General features: G+C 52.4%; 1 protein-coding gene across 2 annotated transcripts in view; it reads left to right on the top strand.

The window, feature by feature from the left end:
- Positions 1-16,293, top strand: part of PLXDC1 (plexin domain containing 1) — a 59,456-nt gene that overhangs the window by 22,189 nt on the left and 20,974 nt on the right. For both annotated transcript variants that reach the window (XM_054014607.1, XM_054014606.1), the window contains exons 3-10: positions 3,716-3,859; positions 4,438-4,507; positions 5,026-5,148; positions 6,412-6,530; positions 8,240-8,339; positions 9,919-10,014; positions 12,138-12,219; positions 15,935-15,995. In XM_054014607.1, coding sequence (XP_053870582.1) covers positions 3,716-3,859; positions 4,438-4,507; positions 5,026-5,148; positions 6,412-6,530; positions 8,240-8,339; positions 9,919-10,014; positions 12,138-12,219; positions 15,935-15,995 — 795 coding nt within the window. The remainder of the gene's footprint in view (positions 1-3,715; positions 3,860-4,437; positions 4,508-5,025; positions 5,149-6,411; positions 6,531-8,239; positions 8,340-9,918; positions 10,015-12,137; positions 12,220-15,934; positions 15,996-16,293) is intronic.

Raw genomic sequence — 16,293 nt, 5'->3', positions numbered from 1 at the left:
GTGCTAGGCTGTGAGACAACCTGGTTGCTAGCAAAAGCAGGGCAAGATCAGCAGTGTGCTCCAGTGGCTTAGAGGGAGGACACCTGGATTCTAGTCCCAGTTCTGCCAATGCCTCTCTTGTGTGATCTTGGGCAGGTCATGCCACTGCTCCATGCCTCAGTTTCCCCTACCACCCTTTGTCTGTCTTGTCTATTTGTAAGCTCTTCAGGGCAGGGGCTGCCTTCCAGTATGTGGAGCCCTGATCTTGGTAGAAGCCACTGGGGCTACTGTAATAAAACCAGTAAGATCACCATGTTTCCAACTACCCCGTGTCTTTCCATTAACTGCAACAGGATCAAGAGTAGAGGTGAGTGAGTTACCGGAACAGAGAGAGACTATGTTTTAGGATGGTTAGAACTCAAACCTGGGCTGTGTCACTGACCTACTGTGGGCACGTCATTTGCCTGCTCTGTTCCTCAGTTTCCGCACCTGTAAGATGAAGAGGAGGATGCTGCGAGCCTTTGATCACGCTCACAAATCACTTTGAGCTGCTGGGTGGCAGGCACTGGCGAGGAATGAAGGGCTAATCTCGTTCACGAGGAAAGGGCTGTGGGAGGGTGTCACATAATGATGAGGGTGGTTTTGTTCGGTTTTGGGGGGAGTTTTTTTTATAGGACGTGAGACCATTTCGCTGGAGTTTTGCTGAAGCACGAAAAACTGCATTGGCTGATTTTAATTGAGTGTCTGCCGTGTCCCTCTCCACGTCTTGCAGAGCTACAGACGGCTCTCTGGGAAATATAGCAGACCATTCAAGTCAGGAGTGGTTTTCTCCTGCCGTTTACAGGGACACTGGTAATTGTTTTGAGTTACAGATTTTATTTCCTTCGCTTTTCTGCTGCTTGCAAATTCTACAGCCCTCCGTTGTGCCCAGTTACAAGGTAAAGGGGATGGTGGTGAAGACAGCTGAAATAGCAGGATGACAGGCATATGGGGGGCCCAGGCCTGGATAGTTGGAGGTGCTGCAGGTCAGAGTTAGGGGATGTCAGCAGATCTATAAGGGGAACAGGACTAGAATAGCAGGGGCTGTCACAGTTTAGCGTTGGGCACGTAGAAATGCCTATGAGACAGGTGCTGGGGGAATCCCAGGGCAGGGAGAACAGGATGCCAGAACTAGAGTGCAGTGGCACAGCTGTGGCGGGGACAAGATTGGAGTAGCAGGGGGGGTCTGCACTGCAGGAGTGAGGTGTTCAGTACAGCGCCAGCGCCCCAGGCATGAGTGTAGCATAGTGACTCAGTACACAGGGGCTGTAGAGAGCCCAGGACTGGGATAGCAGGAGTAATGTGGGATAGCAGAGCAGTGCGGGGGGGGAATAGCAAAGTGCTGCAGCCTTAAGCCAGCTCGCCTTGTCCTAAGCTCCAACCCAGACCAGATGAAGGGATCCAGACTCCAGGCTGCACCTGGCCCCGGCCAGAGGGGTCATGCGGCGGAACTCAGATACCCAGGCCTTTGTGCATGTTCTTTCCTGTCCCAGTCGCTGCTAGGGGATGCTACGTTGCCCCCAGAGGAGACTGTCCTAATAGCCCGGCTATTCCCAGGCACAAAAGATGGCACAGTGGGGAGAAAAGCATGGGCCCCGGAATCAGCAGCTGCTGGGGCAAGACTGTAGTAGGGTTCCCAATGAGCAGCGCTGTCGGGGAATATCAGACCAGACTTGGTGGCAGAGACAGGGCTGCTGACATCTGAGCCGTTAGGGAGGGGAAGTAGCTGGGAGGAGTGACAGGGGAAAGAGGAATCTAGGAGGGGAGGAGGAGCAACTGCAAAGGGGAAATGTTAGTTCATTGCCAGCCATCATGCCCTGGTATCAGTGAGGCCCTTGGCATGGCCTCAGAGTGGGGGAGTGGCATCTTCCCAGTTGAAATTAAGACACCTCTGGTTTCACAGAGCGTGAAGCAGCCTCCCTGACAAGAGGCTTCTTCCAACTGGACCTTGGGTCAGCAAGGTTCATGTACCGAGCAACTGATTAATTACACCACCTGTGGGGGAAGATTATTCCAGCTGTTCTGCATCAAAGGCTCCCCTCAAGGGTTGCATAGCTTTACTATGGCCAAGCTGGCCACAGAAGCCAGGAGTCCGGACTCCCAGTACATGCTGTGGACTGCTAAATGACTGCAGCGTTCCACTCCAGAAAACGTTGCCTTTTGGTGCCATCATTTTTATGGGTGGGCAATTGTCCTGCTGCAGCCAGGTTTCCGGGTAACTGATGTTGCTTCAGGGGCCACAAAACTACAAGCACTGAGCCCAGCAGGGGTGTGCTTCGTTTGACGTATTCATGATCAGCAGTTTTAGACGGGTCGGACTTGCACATCAGGTTTCTAGGCTGAGCTCCAGCATGCCCCAGGCCTCTCAGGTTTATCAGCTGTCTAGAGATGAAGAAAGATTCCATTGAGGGACTAGTGATTAGAGCAGGGAGTTCTGTTCCCAGCTCTTGGATGGAGTGTGGAGCAGAAGGAATAAGTGCCAGCACTTCTGGGTTCTGCCACTGAGATGGTGTGTGACCTGGAACATGTCACTGAACCTGTTGGGACTCAGTTTCCCCATTTGTAAAATGGCTATATCAATATCTACTTCCCAACGGTGCTATGAAGTTTAGTTCATTATCTGAGAACCTTGGATAAAAGGCCCTCTCTAATTACAGTCTGATGAATAACAATGCTTGGTTATCCTCTTCAGTGCTGCCTGCCTGATGCTATTATCAATAATAAGATTGCACTGTGCAGGGAACTGGGAGCCAGAAACTCCCAAGGCCTAATACCACTTCCCCCACCAATTCCCCCCTTGCAGCTTCTGTGTGCCTCGGTTTCCCTATCTTCACCAAGGGGATATTAATACCTACACCTCAGGACTGTGGTGAGGAATAGATATGGGGAGCTGAGCTTTGGAGAGAGGGGAGTGAGGTTCATAGATTTTAAGGTCAGAAGGAACCATTAAATCATCTTGTCTGACCTCCTGCATAACACAGGTCAGACTTAGAAGAATTTCACCCAGTTCCCCCTGTATTGAGCCCGATAACTTGTGTTTGATTAAAGCATCTTCCAGAAAGGCATCTAGTGTTGATTTGAAGACACCAAGAGACGGAGAATCTACTGCTTCCCTTGGGAGTTTGTTCCGATGGTCAGTCACCCTCAGTGAAAAATTTGTGCCTTGTTTCTAATTTGAATTTGTCTGGCTTTAGCTTCCAGCCATCGGTTCTTGTTCAGCCTTGCTCCACTAGATCAAAGAGCCTTTTAATAGCCGGTAGTTTCTCCCCATGAAGGTACATATATGCCACAAGCAGGTCACCTCCCAATCTGCCTTCTGCTAAATTAAACCAATTGAACTTTTCACGTCTCTCAGCGTGAGGCATCGCTGGTTCTCAACTCGTTTTCATGGCTCTTTTCCACACCCCTTCCAGTCTTGTAACATCCTTTTTAAAATGTGGACACCAAAACTGGATGCAGGTTTCCAGGGTCAGTCTCATCAGTGCTGTATTCAAAGGTAAAATCCCCTCCTTGATACTACTCGCTACTCCCCTGTTTATACACCCAAACATCGCCTTAGCCTGGTTTGCCCCAGCATCCAACTGAGAGCTCCTGTTGGTTCGAGATCTGGGTGCAGATTTTGTTCCTTGGGGCCTGTCTACACAAACCTTGTCATCCTCACCCACTAACCCCATCTCTCCGTGCTCTGTGGCTGCAGGAAGACAACCATAGCTACTATGTGTCGCGGTTCTATGGGCCAGGAGAGGCACGCACCAAAGAGCTCTGGATCGACGTGGCAGAAGCCAACAGGAGCCAAGTGAAAGTCCATGGGATCCTGTCCAACATGCACAGGCAGGCCTCGGTGAGCCCCCTCCCTCTGCTTAGCTGCTGCCATCCCTGCATCGGGCATCCGCCACAGTGCCATGCCAGTGACCCAAGAATGTTTCCCCAGCAGCTTCTCTCTTTTCAGGGATTTCCTGACCTGGGGCACTAGCACCTTGGCCGGAGCTGTGGTGATCTCCCCACAGCTCCCTGTGCCTGCATGGGAGAGACAGGCTAGAGACAAGCTTTGCCTGTCGGGGTATCAGGAGAGATGTGGGTGGGCGCAGCCTGTGCTCCAACTGGACTCCAGTTCAGGTGTTTCTCCACCTCCCAGGGGCCGCCCCTGGAGCCCATTCCAAATGGGCAGATGAATCCATTTCTGGCATTTCTCCTCCCAGCAAGGGCTATGCCCAGAGTCTATGGCAGATGGGCATGGATACCCCGGGCAGGGTGCAGCGTGTCCTGGAAGGAAAGTACACTGCCCTCCAGTGCTGTCTGCCCCTGCACCCCCCCTCTGGGAGCAGCACCACCTGCCCCTCCTAGACGCCCATGGTCAGACGTGGCACTTCCCAGTGTGGCTCCCACACTGATGCTGTCATCCCTGTCTGTCTTCCACAGAGAGTCATCCTGTCCTTCGACTTCCCCTTCTATGGCCATCACCTGCGGCAGATCACCATAGCAACAGGAGGTGAGTGAGGCCACATTTACTTGGCTTGCCTGGGTGTGCTGACAGGCAGCATCAGCTGGAGAGGCAGTGTTGCCTAGTGAGGTGACATGGGTGTCTCTAACCAGCCTCCCCTCCCACATCCTAATCCCAGCTTTGCCACTGATGCGTGGGATGGCCTTGGGCAAGTCTCTTCTGCTCTCTGTGCCTCAATTTACCCCACTCTAGAATGGACTCACTCCCACATCACAGGGGCTTCTGAGGTCAAGTCCATCTTCTCTAATTAGTGCTGAATGGTATCATGAGCCAGAACCTGGGATCCAAACTGCCTAGGTCCAGGGTACTTCAGTTCACGCCCAGCTCTAGTCCAGGGCAGTGGTGGGGGGAACATCGTGGTTAGGGGGTGGGGGAGAAGCTGGTAACGGGTGTCCTGGGGCAGTAGAGTGGGGATGGGGGTAGAAGCTGGTAGCTGGTGTCCTAGGGCAGTGGGGTGGGGGTGAGGGGATGGGCACATAAATTGCCTTCCCTTGCTGTCGCTCCAGGTTTCATCTTCATGGGGGATGTCATTCACCGCATGCTTACGGCCACCCAATACATTGCACCCCTGATGGCCAACTTCAACCCCAGCTACTCCCGCAACTCCACCGTCAAGTACTTCGACAACGGTGAGCCACTTCCCCCGGCCTGCTAGGCCCTTTGCACAGCCCCGCTGCCACACACAATGCACAGAGCCCCCTGGGGACCTTGGCTGCTTCTCGGCACCTGCACCAGGAATTCTGAGATCATTGGGCAGCGCTCATCCTTGCAAGGCAGGGGAGAGGAACCAGCTGAATCAGCAGCCAGGAGTGTCCAGGGCGCAAGGTGCTGAGAACATACCGTTCAGGGCCTGGTACTGCTTTGACCTCTGGCATCTCAACTGGGTACACAAACAGTGCTGCATGGAGGACCTCAGAAACAGGCCTGACTTGGGAATTCACATAAGTGCTGAATTTATGTCTCTGTGTGTCCTGTGTGCCTCTGAGTGACATGTCTGTCCATGGGATGTATCTGTCTGTGTCCCTCTCTGTGCGATGTGTGTGACACATATCCTTGTGTGTGTGATGGGGGGAGTGTGTCTCTGCTTGTGTGCGAGCTCAGAGGATTAGCAGCAGAGCTGGTATATCTGATAGCGCTGGGTGCAGCTTAGGATGTTTATTTGGAGCTCAGTCCTGTGTCTGCTGAAAAATATGTGCTCCAGACTTCAGGAGAGGAGGATCTGGAGTGTCTCATGTGGCAAAAGAAAGGGCCATCTCCTCCGTACCATTGAGATAAGGGAGTAAAAACTGGATCATCACATCCCAAATGACTCACATGAGTTCCAGGAACTTTTGGCTGTGGCCAAATCAGTTGTGCAACAGTGAGCTTGCATGTGTGTGGTGCACTGCCGGCAGCGGGGAGAGGTGAGGGTCTGTGGCTGGAGCTGGTGGGTGTGGTTGTGGAACAAGATAATATCTTTTATTGGACTAGCTTCTGTTAGTGAGAGAGCAGAGCTTCCGAGCCAAGCAGAGCTCTTCTTCCCTCTGGGAAATATACTCAGTCACTGCTAAATACAAAGTGTAACAGATTGTTTAGCATAAGTAGTTAACATGCATTTCAAGGGACCATTCAAGATGAAGTGGCCAGTTAACAGATTCAGGCTGTGTGAGCTTTGGTTGTGGCTGTGGGCTGGGTTTTTTTTGTGTGCAAATGGGGAGTGTGTGTGACTGTTGCAGCTGCTGCGCTGTGTGGGGTGTAATGTATGTGACTGCAGCCAGGTTGTCACAGTGAGTACACCGGCTCTGCAAGTGCCTGTGGGATGGTCGTTGCAGATGTGCACAGGGAATTAAATTGACCCCTGCAATCTCCCCTGCTGCTCTCTGCTCCACTGTGTCGTCTCCTCCCTCCCCCAGGGACGGTGTTTGTCGTGCAGTGGGACAAGGTCTATCTTCATGGGAAGGAGGACATTGGCAGCTTCACGTTCCAGGCTGCTCTGCACAGCGAAGGGAGAATTGTCTTTGGGTACAAGGAGGTGAGTGGGACCAGCTGCTTGGGACATGGTGATTGCAGGTGCTGTAACACCGGTGGGCAGATGGGGCGGGGAGGGTGGGAGACAGAACCTAAACCCCACCAAGGAAAGACAAAGGAGTCGTCCCTGGCCCTCTCATTCCAATGGCTTAGCTGCCCCCATGCTGAGAACACTCACTGCATCCTCAGGTCAGGGCCGCCCAGAGGGGGGGACAAGTGGAGCAATTTGTCCCAGGCCCTGCAGGGGCCCCCACGAGAATGTCGGAGGCTCTCCCCCACCTCCGCCTTCCCCCATCCCCTGGCGCCTCAGCGCGCCATGTCCAGGAGCGGCCCTGGACAGCGCTGCAGCAGTGTGGCCTGGGCAGGGCCTGAGGTCCTCCTGCTCAGAGCCGTGTGGTAAGGGGGCAGGGTTGCGAGCTCTGGCGAGCCGAGCAGCAAGAGCTCCTGGACGCGACTCGCTGAGGCTCTGGGAGAGGGGGGAGGCGGGGGTAAGCAGCATGGTAAGCCCCTCTGAGACGGTCACCCCCTGACCCCATCCCCCCACAGCCCTGATCCCCAGCTCCAAGCCTAGCCCCTCTGAGCCGGGCACCCCCCCGACCCAGAGCCCAGCTCCCCACCCAGCCTTGGGCAACAGTAGCACCACCCCCAGACAGCGACAGCCCATTATGTAATTGCAAATGTATACATACCATTAAAGCATTTAATGTTTTTAAGTAATGTATTTTGTGTATTTTCAAATTATTAAAAATTAATTTTTGAATGTATTTCACTGGTTATTTTTTACATTTCCAAATACATGTTACTATAGTATTGCAACTTTTTTTTATGGAAGGGGCCCCCGAAATTGCTTTGCCTCTGGCCCCCCGAATCCTCTGGGCGGCGCTGCCTCAGGTGATGCTGGGCTCAGTGAGCACAGGGAAGGTCTCTCCAACCCAGGCGCATCTCCAAGCAGAGGCGAGATGGTGCATGTGGGATAGGATAGAGGGGGTCTGCTGGGGAAGTGAATAGGGCAGGATTAAGGGGGTGAGGGGTTGGGAATAGAGTGGGAAGTGGGAGGGCTGGAATTGGAGTGGGAGGCACGGGAGGGAGCAAAGGACATGCTGGGAGGGGGAAAGCATAGCAGGGAGAATGGCTGTCTTCCTTCTCCACAGCAGGGCCAGGTTAGGGCAAACCTCTGTGAGAAAGGGGGTCTGTTCATATAACCCACTGGTCAGTGTGTGTTATGTGACTCCCCACCCCGGGCTTGACTATGAGTCTGGAACATCTCCACCCACAGAGCCTGGCTCTTTCACTGACGCTAGAGACTCATGCACCTAGCTCAGGAGTTTGCCAGTTCAGTCCCTGCTGTTGTTAACCCAGAGGACGGCCCGTCACATGCGCTCCTAATGTCCTGTATGCAGTGCCTGGGCTGACTATGCTTGTTATTCCCAAGGGGGTTGATTGAGCCTTGGAAGGCCTGGCCGATGGGCCTAGGGCACCTCCAAACACACACGGGCAAACCCAGGCTAGGCATGGCCCAGGCTGGTCTAAAACAGCAGCCTCAAAACTGCTTCTGGGATGTAAGGGAAATAGGAGGGGAGAAGACTCAATGGAGCATCCGCTAAGCCATTTCATTGCCCTTCACTCTGCTGCTTCCCCTTGAGAGACGCGTCCTGACCCCACAGCCTGGGGGAAACCCAAGTTTTCATGGCCCCTTCTCTCTCCCCGTTGCAGATCCCCATGTCAGTCCTGGAGATCAGTGACACGCAGCACCCTGTCAAAGCCGGCCTGTCTGATGCCTTCATGCTCCTCAACCCTTCCCCTGATGTTCCCGGTGAGTCTCTGCTGGTGGGGCTGCATTTGCTGACTCGATGGCAAGAAATGGGGGAGGATGGAAGATGTGGAGTGGGGCTGATCACTCACCCATTGGAGTCCCATTGGCCCTGTGCCCAGAGCACATGACTCTCAGATGCTAGCACCCCAAGGGCCTCGCTGCTGCAAGAGGAGAACTTTCCTCCTTCATATGATCAAGAGAGAATCGACTGGCTTTGCACTGCTATATGTGCCATATTGCATGTGAGCTGACTGCACAGTTTGTGTTGCCTGCATGTTGTCACGTGTGCTGTCTGTGTTGCATTCATGTTTTCACATGTGCTGTGTGTTGCCTGTACCTATTGTGCTAGCTGCATGTGGTTGCAGTATACATGTTGCATGCATGTTGTCATGTGTTGTGTGAACCTGTCAATGGTGTGTGTGTGTGTGTGTGTGTGTGTGTGTGTGTGTGTGTGTGTAAAAGGCTGTTTCAGCCTCTCTCTCATCTTTCTCTCTTGTAATGAGAAACTTGACCACACTCTCCCTGTGTCCCTGGGAAGGTTGTGCTGCACCCATCTGGCCTTCATTTATTACCCGTTTAAAACATCAACAGGGCTGCATCATGCCTCTCCTGCCCCCAGCTTGGTTCACACTGCACATTGGGACCATGCCCCTGCCTGCAAGGCCGCCAGGCTGGTGTGGACCTAGCAGGGATGGGAGGGGCAGTGTGGAGCTGGAAGGAGGAGGTGGAACAGAAGCATTGTGCCCTGCTCATCCAAGAGTCTCCAAGCTCTGTACGTACAGTGAATCTGAGCCAGGCACACAGTTGAAGGGAGGGTCAGCCACAAGCCCAGAGAGGTAAAGTGACTTGGCCGAGGTCACACAGCCAGTCAGTGACAGAGCCAGGGAGAGAACCCAAGAGTCCTGGGTTCTGGATCCCCCTGCTCTGGCTGCTAGACTGAGGCAAGGGGAGGCGAAAAGGCAGAGTGAGGGGAGCAGGGGACAAGCAGCACTGGAAGTGTGTTGGGATAGGAAACAGGAGGCTGGGGAGCCCGGAGCAGGTGCCTCCTGCAAAGGGGAGATATGGGTGTGAGGGAGGCTTGGACTCATGAGTCGTTGTGCCCAGGTTTCCTGAGAACGATGCAGAACCAGATCATGTTGATTTCAGGAGTTTGTAGGTGTTGGGGAGGATGGAGACAGGACAGACAGCTCCAAACTCCTCCCAGTGTGAAGCATAGAGAACATGGAGGAGGAGGACACCCCTTCTCCCTCCACCAGCACTCCTCCTCTGCCCTCTCTCCCAGCATCCCTCTCTTCCCCACTCCTCTCCCAGCATCTGCATACTGTTATCTCCTGCAGTGATGGCCCTGGGGTTCAGCTGCCGACCTTAGCATTTCAGCTAGGAATTTGCATACAAAGCCACTCCCCACACCAGGGGTTCGGGGACCCTTCCCCATCCCTGACTCGATTCCCAGGATGTGCCCAGGTTCTTTGAGTCCCTTCACCACCCCGCAGGTCAGCACCCAAACCCATGTGGGTTGGGGAACAGGGAGCAGGTGGGTGCTTGTGCCTCCGTCTGATGCGGCCCCTTGCTGTTGCAGAGTCTCGCCGCAGGACGATCTATGAGTACCACCGCGTGGAGCTGGACACCAGCAAGGTCACTAGCGTGTCAGCTGTGGAGTTCACCCCACTGCCCAGTGAGTCATACGCTATCTACTGCATGTCTGCTAGCCAACTCTTTTGGTTACAGGCACAGGCCTATATTTTGGGGTTGAAGATCCCGGATTTGATGCCTGCTGACCTCTGTGTTTATGGAGCTGCAATTGCTGCCTGGATTCAGTCCCACCCCATAGCAATTCCCAAATGCGTAGCACCATTGGGGCTGCTTTGTAGCAGAGATGGGGAGCGGATGGCAGCAAGGCTGCCGGGGTGTGGGAATGGGTGAAGGGGTAAATCTGGGGGCACCAATAACACACCCTCTGACTAGTTTTGCAGTCCTGAAGTGAGAACAACAGACACAACACCCCCTGCTACTCCAATCGCTGGGGACCCCAGCCCATCAGCACTGTTGATGCCTGTCCATCTCAGTTTGCAGCACCCCTGCTATTCTCATTCCAGCTGGGCCAGTCACACCAGTTTGTGTTGGCAGCGTGACTGGGACAGACCTCCACAAGATCTGAGACCCAGCAGCTTAGGGCCATGTCTACAGTAGGAATGTTTTGCCGATACAGCCTTATTGCTCTCCTGGTGTGGATGCAGCTTTTGCTGGTATAGCTTATTCCAGCTCCCTCCTTAGCAAGGTAAACTGGTACAAGCTCAGTTTTGCCAGTATAACTACATCTACATCAGGGGCCTTTGCAAGCAAGGCTGTGTTGGTCAGGGATCCCACCTCTTCACACCCCTGACCGACACAACTATGCTGTAGTGTAGACATGGATTCAGTGTGCCTGTGATGAAAATCTGTATTTGAACGCCAGCTCTGGAGAGAAGGGAAAGAAAGGCTAGTGTATGAAGCAACTCCTCTTCCATGCCATATGGTTTCCCCGCCCTTGCAGATAACGATTCAAGCATTGCAGTCTAGTTCCCGAGATCCTTTCAAAACAAGGTGGAGAGCGCTCCTCAAACAAATAACCAGCCCTCCCCCTGTGATATTCACAAACGATCCTGTTAAATAGATTCATTTGGCAGGCAAGGACCAAGGACACTCACGCACAGGAAGAGTTGTCATGCAGTACATAAATACCAGGCAGAGAATAAACCTGTCCTGAGTATGCCAAGGTTATGCATTTAAACAGCATCCCTTGGGTATTTTATAACCATCTTAACAGCAGGCAGGGCTACTGCAAAGCAGATCATAAATAAGGATTCTGTTATTTAAAAAAAAAAAAAATCCTAAGACTAGCTGCTCTGTTTTCCCCTGGCAGCTGGGGGAGTTGAGAGCTGATGGGAAAGTACTAGATTCCCTCCTGGAGATGTGAGTTTCAGTCCTATTTAGGCCACAAATGGAATGAGTGTGGCAGGGCTGTGACACTTGTCCCCACTGCAGTGTAAGTTCATGTTCTCTGTTAAGAAGAAGACCAGGACTGGAATAGCTGAGTGTGGGGGTGGGGTTGGAGGCCAGAATTGTGGGGTGTCAGAGGAGTGTAGGGCAGGGAGCCTAGGGCTGGGATAGCAGGGGAGCTGTGGGTCAGAATTGAGGGGCTTTGGCAGAGCTGTGAGTGTGGGGAGCCCAGGGCTGGAGTAGCAGTGGGGCTGGCAGTTAGGACGGAGGTGCTCTGGGAGAGGTATGTGGGGCTCAGAAGAGGATGAATGCAGAGCCAAATGTGTGCTTGGTGCTGTAAAGTATTAAACCAAGGTTAAACTCTGGACTGTGCCATGATGCGCTGGATGGATGGGCCTCCCAGGGGCGGCCTTGTTAAAACTCTGCAGCCAAAGGGAAGGCTGGGATGCTTTGCCAGCTTTTGATAGAAGATGGATGCTGTTAAACCATCCTTCCCAGAGACGATGACAAGTGAATGACTCTCTCAATAACCAAAGTTTAATTGGTTTGTGTTCCCTCCATCCTTGGCTCTGTGTCTAAATAGGAAACGGCATACGCCTGGGATCGGTTTTATCTCAGGCTAAGTTGGGTGGGAGTCCCTTGCTGAAATATCATCCCATTCCTGCTAGGAAGATGCTGACTTGACTTCCAACCTCATGGCAGCCTGAAGTCAACGCAAAGGCTCATCTGTCAACGGTCTCCTTTGGCCACGCCCCCTCCCTTGTAACCGATCCGCCTGATGATAGTGTGTTGCTGGCGCATTTCTTCTTTTTCTTGCAGCCTGTCTCCAGCATCAGAGCTGTGACGCGTGCATGACCTCGGAGCTGACTTTCAACTGCAGCTGGTGCCATGTCCTGCAGAGGTAGCTCAGATGGGTTTCCTCTCTGGGTCCTAGTTGTGCTCGCGCTTCCACAGCTGGAAGAGAAAGTTGCAACCTTGGGCCTAATCTAAACTGAGACCTGTAACAGTGTCAGCATCTTTTTAGAGTTTGTACATGGCTCTTGTTAGGAAGGTCCAAATCTTAAGGGTAAGAGATGACTTGATCACAGTCTACAAGTACTTGACATTTCTGATAGCAGAGGCCTCTTTAATCTGGCAAACAAAGGCAGGAGATCCAATGGCCAGAAGCTGAAGTTAGACAAGTTCAGACTAGAAATGAGATGCATATTTTTGACAGTGACTGTAATTAACCATTGGGATGACTTACCTAGGACCCTGGTTGATTCCCCATCACTTGAAGTTTGTAAATCAAGACTGGATATCTTTCTGAAAGGTCTGCTCTTGCTCAACCAGAAGTTATGAGCTGAATACAGGATTCACTGGGTGAGGTTCTCTGGCCTGTTTTATACAGGAGGGCAGACTAGCGGATCAGAATATCTATTAATCTTGGGCTGTGTCTATGCTGGAGACACTACCCCATTTGATGTGAGATGTCCATTAGGGCAGTCCCCCTTCTTTCTCCCCCCCTTCCATGAGCTAGTATTGCAAACAATTGTCCTGCTAGTGTGGATAGGAGCAACTGAATCTAGCTCAAAGTACAGAGGTCCTGAGAGCCTGCAACTCTCATTGGTTTCAGTTGGACTTATGGGTGCTAGGTACTTCTGGAAATCTGGCCATAGTAGTGCTCAGTTGAGGAAAAATACATGCCATTTACGGACTGGGGAGGAGGTCAGTGGAGGAATCTGAGAGGGCTGACTGAAAGGCCAGCCCCTATTTTTTTCCTGTTTGCTCTTCATTAGCAGGATACCAGCCTGAAGTCAAATATTGTCTCTTTCTGCTGTCCGCCTTCTCCTTTCAGTGGTGTCCCATCCAGAGTGGCTTCCACAGTGCTGGACTGTTGGCCTCTAACTCTGCCATGGGCCTAAGCAACCCCACGGATCTGACACCCCGAAGCAACTGGGATGGGCTTGGAATCCTAACCTGGATCCAGAGCCAAACTGGACCCCTGGATCCAACCCCACCCAGCTCTCCATCTGGACTTTGTGGCTCCAGCCCATCTCCAGTATAGATTAGCTGAGAGCAACGTGTGAGAAAGGAATTCAGCCTGGGGGAGGAAGGGGTGGGGGCTGCCCATCACAAAAAAACGCCCCACCGCTGTAACTGGCACCGACAGGGCCCCTCGCTGGCAGCTTCAGCAGGCATGACCGGGAGTGAATGCAGAGCTCCCAGCTCTACTGCATGAGGCAGTTCTGCCTGCCGGTCCTGCTGCTCTGCAACCCAGGCGGCCTTCTGCCGTCTTCCTGGCCCTTCCCTGTTTTTAAGAACAGGCTAGACAAACTCCTGCCAAGGATGGGCTATACTTGATCCTGCCTCAGCACAGGGAGTGGGCTGGATTAGATGACCTCTCAGATTTCCTTCCAGACCTACATTTCTTTGATTCCATGCAGCAGAGAGAGGCCAGTGAGGGAAGGAGGGGAGCTTCCCAGAGCTAACTTTAGGTTTCAGATGGAGGAACATGTGGAGGGTGAATGGGTCACAGAGGCTGAACTCCCCTCTGGTCCTTACAGTTGTGGGCCAAGGGTCCCCTTGGGTCAGGAGTGAGGCATGTTGATGGGGGAACCTGCCTGTCACCGCTGTGCCCATTCTGAGGGTAAATAGCGGATTCCAGTTTCCAGAGTGGTCAACGTGGATCCTCCAGCATCTGGGGTGGGGGTGTGTGACTTTGGGCTCTGCCTACCATCCCAGGATTTAAATAGGGCGTCTCCTTTCGCCAGCATGCTGATAAGGAGCATGCAGCAGTTTAATGAGGTTTCAGTGAAATAGGATGTATTTTGAGCTGCTGGCAAGGGAGGGGACCTAGTAACACAGATCCACTGCTTCCGTGTAGTGATGTTCAAGGAGATGCCCGGCTGCTCAGGGACAGCATTCCCTCTGGCACCCTCTTCTTCTCCACTCCCAATAGCGCCCTAGATAGGAGGTGGCTCTGTCCTGCTTCCCTGGCGGAGAGGGGCTGACTGGGATAGGACTCCCCAGGAAGCTGAGTTCCTCCTTTTTGCCTCTGCTTTATATCAAAGTCCTCCAGGGCTCATACTCCTGGCTTTTCTCCTCTTTGTGCAACAGCTCCATCTCCAGGCACAAGCGAACCTGTGTGACCCAGCTGGGGCAGCGAATGGCCTTGACCCCCTCCCTCAAGCTAGCATACTAGGCAGGCATCAATCCTAAATTCATTGCCTCCCGCTGGGCTCAGGCTGAAGCATAACCCATGGCCATGGGGTTTTCTTCTGAAATGACCATCAGTGGCTTCAGAGGAGAAAATCTTCTGTTATTACTAGCAAGAGAGATGGGTGAAGCTGGTTGTAAAAACAAAACCCAAACTAAGGCAGATCAGGTCGGGGTCCTGGCTGGTCTGAAACACTGATGCTCATGGCAATCCTTTTGCAGCCCATCTCTAATTATTGTTGCAGGCAACTCTGGTCTTCCAACCCCCAGTTCACTGAAGCTCGGTTGGGCTATTATTATTTGTATTACAGTAACACCTAGAAGCCCTGGTTGAGACACATTTCTCCCCAGGACCATACATGCATATTGGCCTGCTAAGAGCTTACAGTCTAAATAGACAAGACAGTCAAAGGCTGGGAGAAATGTGGGGAAGCTGAAGCATGGAAAGATTTAGGGGTGGGATCGTCGAGAGGACCTAAGCTAGTTGGCCACTATCTCACTGACTTCCAAAAGGGACTCATCCTCTTTGAAAGATCCCACCTGCTGTGACTTGCCCACCATCACACAGGAAGCTGGTAGCACATCCGGGAATTGAACTGTGTCACCTAAGTCCTAGTCTAGGTGCTTTAACCACAAGACCATGCTGCTTTTTCGTCTGTCCCTTGGCTAGGACAGATTGAATCTTTGCTCTTGCTGAGCTCCTAATTTCCACGGGAGCAACATTTCAGCACAGTGGATCTTAGGAACTCTGTGGGACCTGAATTCCCCAGAGGCCCCCTTCTGCTCAGCTTGCTTGTAGTTGGGTGGGTGCCTTGTATTGGCTGAGCCCTTGATTAACCCTTCGGTGATCCCCTGAAACCTTCCTAAGGTCAGAGTTCTGCTCAGTTCCCTCTGGTTTTGCAGAGATTTCTCAAACTGGTGTTTTCTTGGTGCTGTATAGTATTATTATTATATGTTGCTTTTCCTGTGCAGATGTTGCTGGAAAAAACACACTGTGGAGTTCATGGCCTTTCCCTGGCAGAGTCCAGAGGATGGAAATTCAAACTCACTATGTATATATCTATATCTATAGTCCTACTTCTCTGCCTCTCTTTGTCTTCCACAAAGAGGAAAGTTTGGGTCCTTCCAGCACAGCTGTGTTGGAATCCCAATGTCCATGGGGACCCCCTTCTATCTGATCTTTCCAGTCGTCTGCAGTTGGCTCATTTCAGATTGTATTTGTCCAATTATCTATACATGGTGCCCGTCGTGGTAGCATCTGGGATTCTCACACGGATTACCACCATACATGTGAGATAAGCAATGCCACCCACATAAGGTGGCCACATGACCATTACTGCTTGAACCCTGGCTGCCTTTGCTAGCTGTGTCTAGAAGAGAATGCATCCATCACTGAGTAACATCCCTTCTCTCCGTAGATGCTCCAGTGGGTTTGACCGATACCGTGAGGAGTGGCTGTCACATGGCTGTGGCCAAGAGGTAAGATCAAGGGAAGGGTTATTTCCCTTGGGCTGACAGTGGGATGATGTCAGTGGCCCCCAGCTTCCCAGAAAAGGTGGATTCGGTTCACAGGTTACTCTACCTCTCTCTCTTATGGTGAGAGATTTGGCTGCCTCTGCAATTCCCACTAGGACAATTGGTTCTCAGACCTGTTTGTAGCCATTTGGCTCCTGAGACAGAGAAAGGGTTGAGTTGCATGACACAGAACAAAGGAAAAGAGATTCAGACAATGGCATATGTCCCATCCCTCCAGAGATGAAGACTCATTATGAACTCT

Source organism: Malaclemys terrapin, chromosome 25 (assembly GCF_027887155.1).
Source record: "Malaclemys terrapin pileata isolate rMalTer1 chromosome 25, rMalTer1.hap1, whole genome shotgun sequence".
Taxonomy (NCBI): domain Eukaryota; kingdom Metazoa; phylum Chordata; order Testudines; family Emydidae; genus Malaclemys; species Malaclemys terrapin.
The sequence above is the reverse complement of the archived record's forward strand: the minus strand, read 5'-3'. Positions and strand labels throughout refer to the sequence as shown.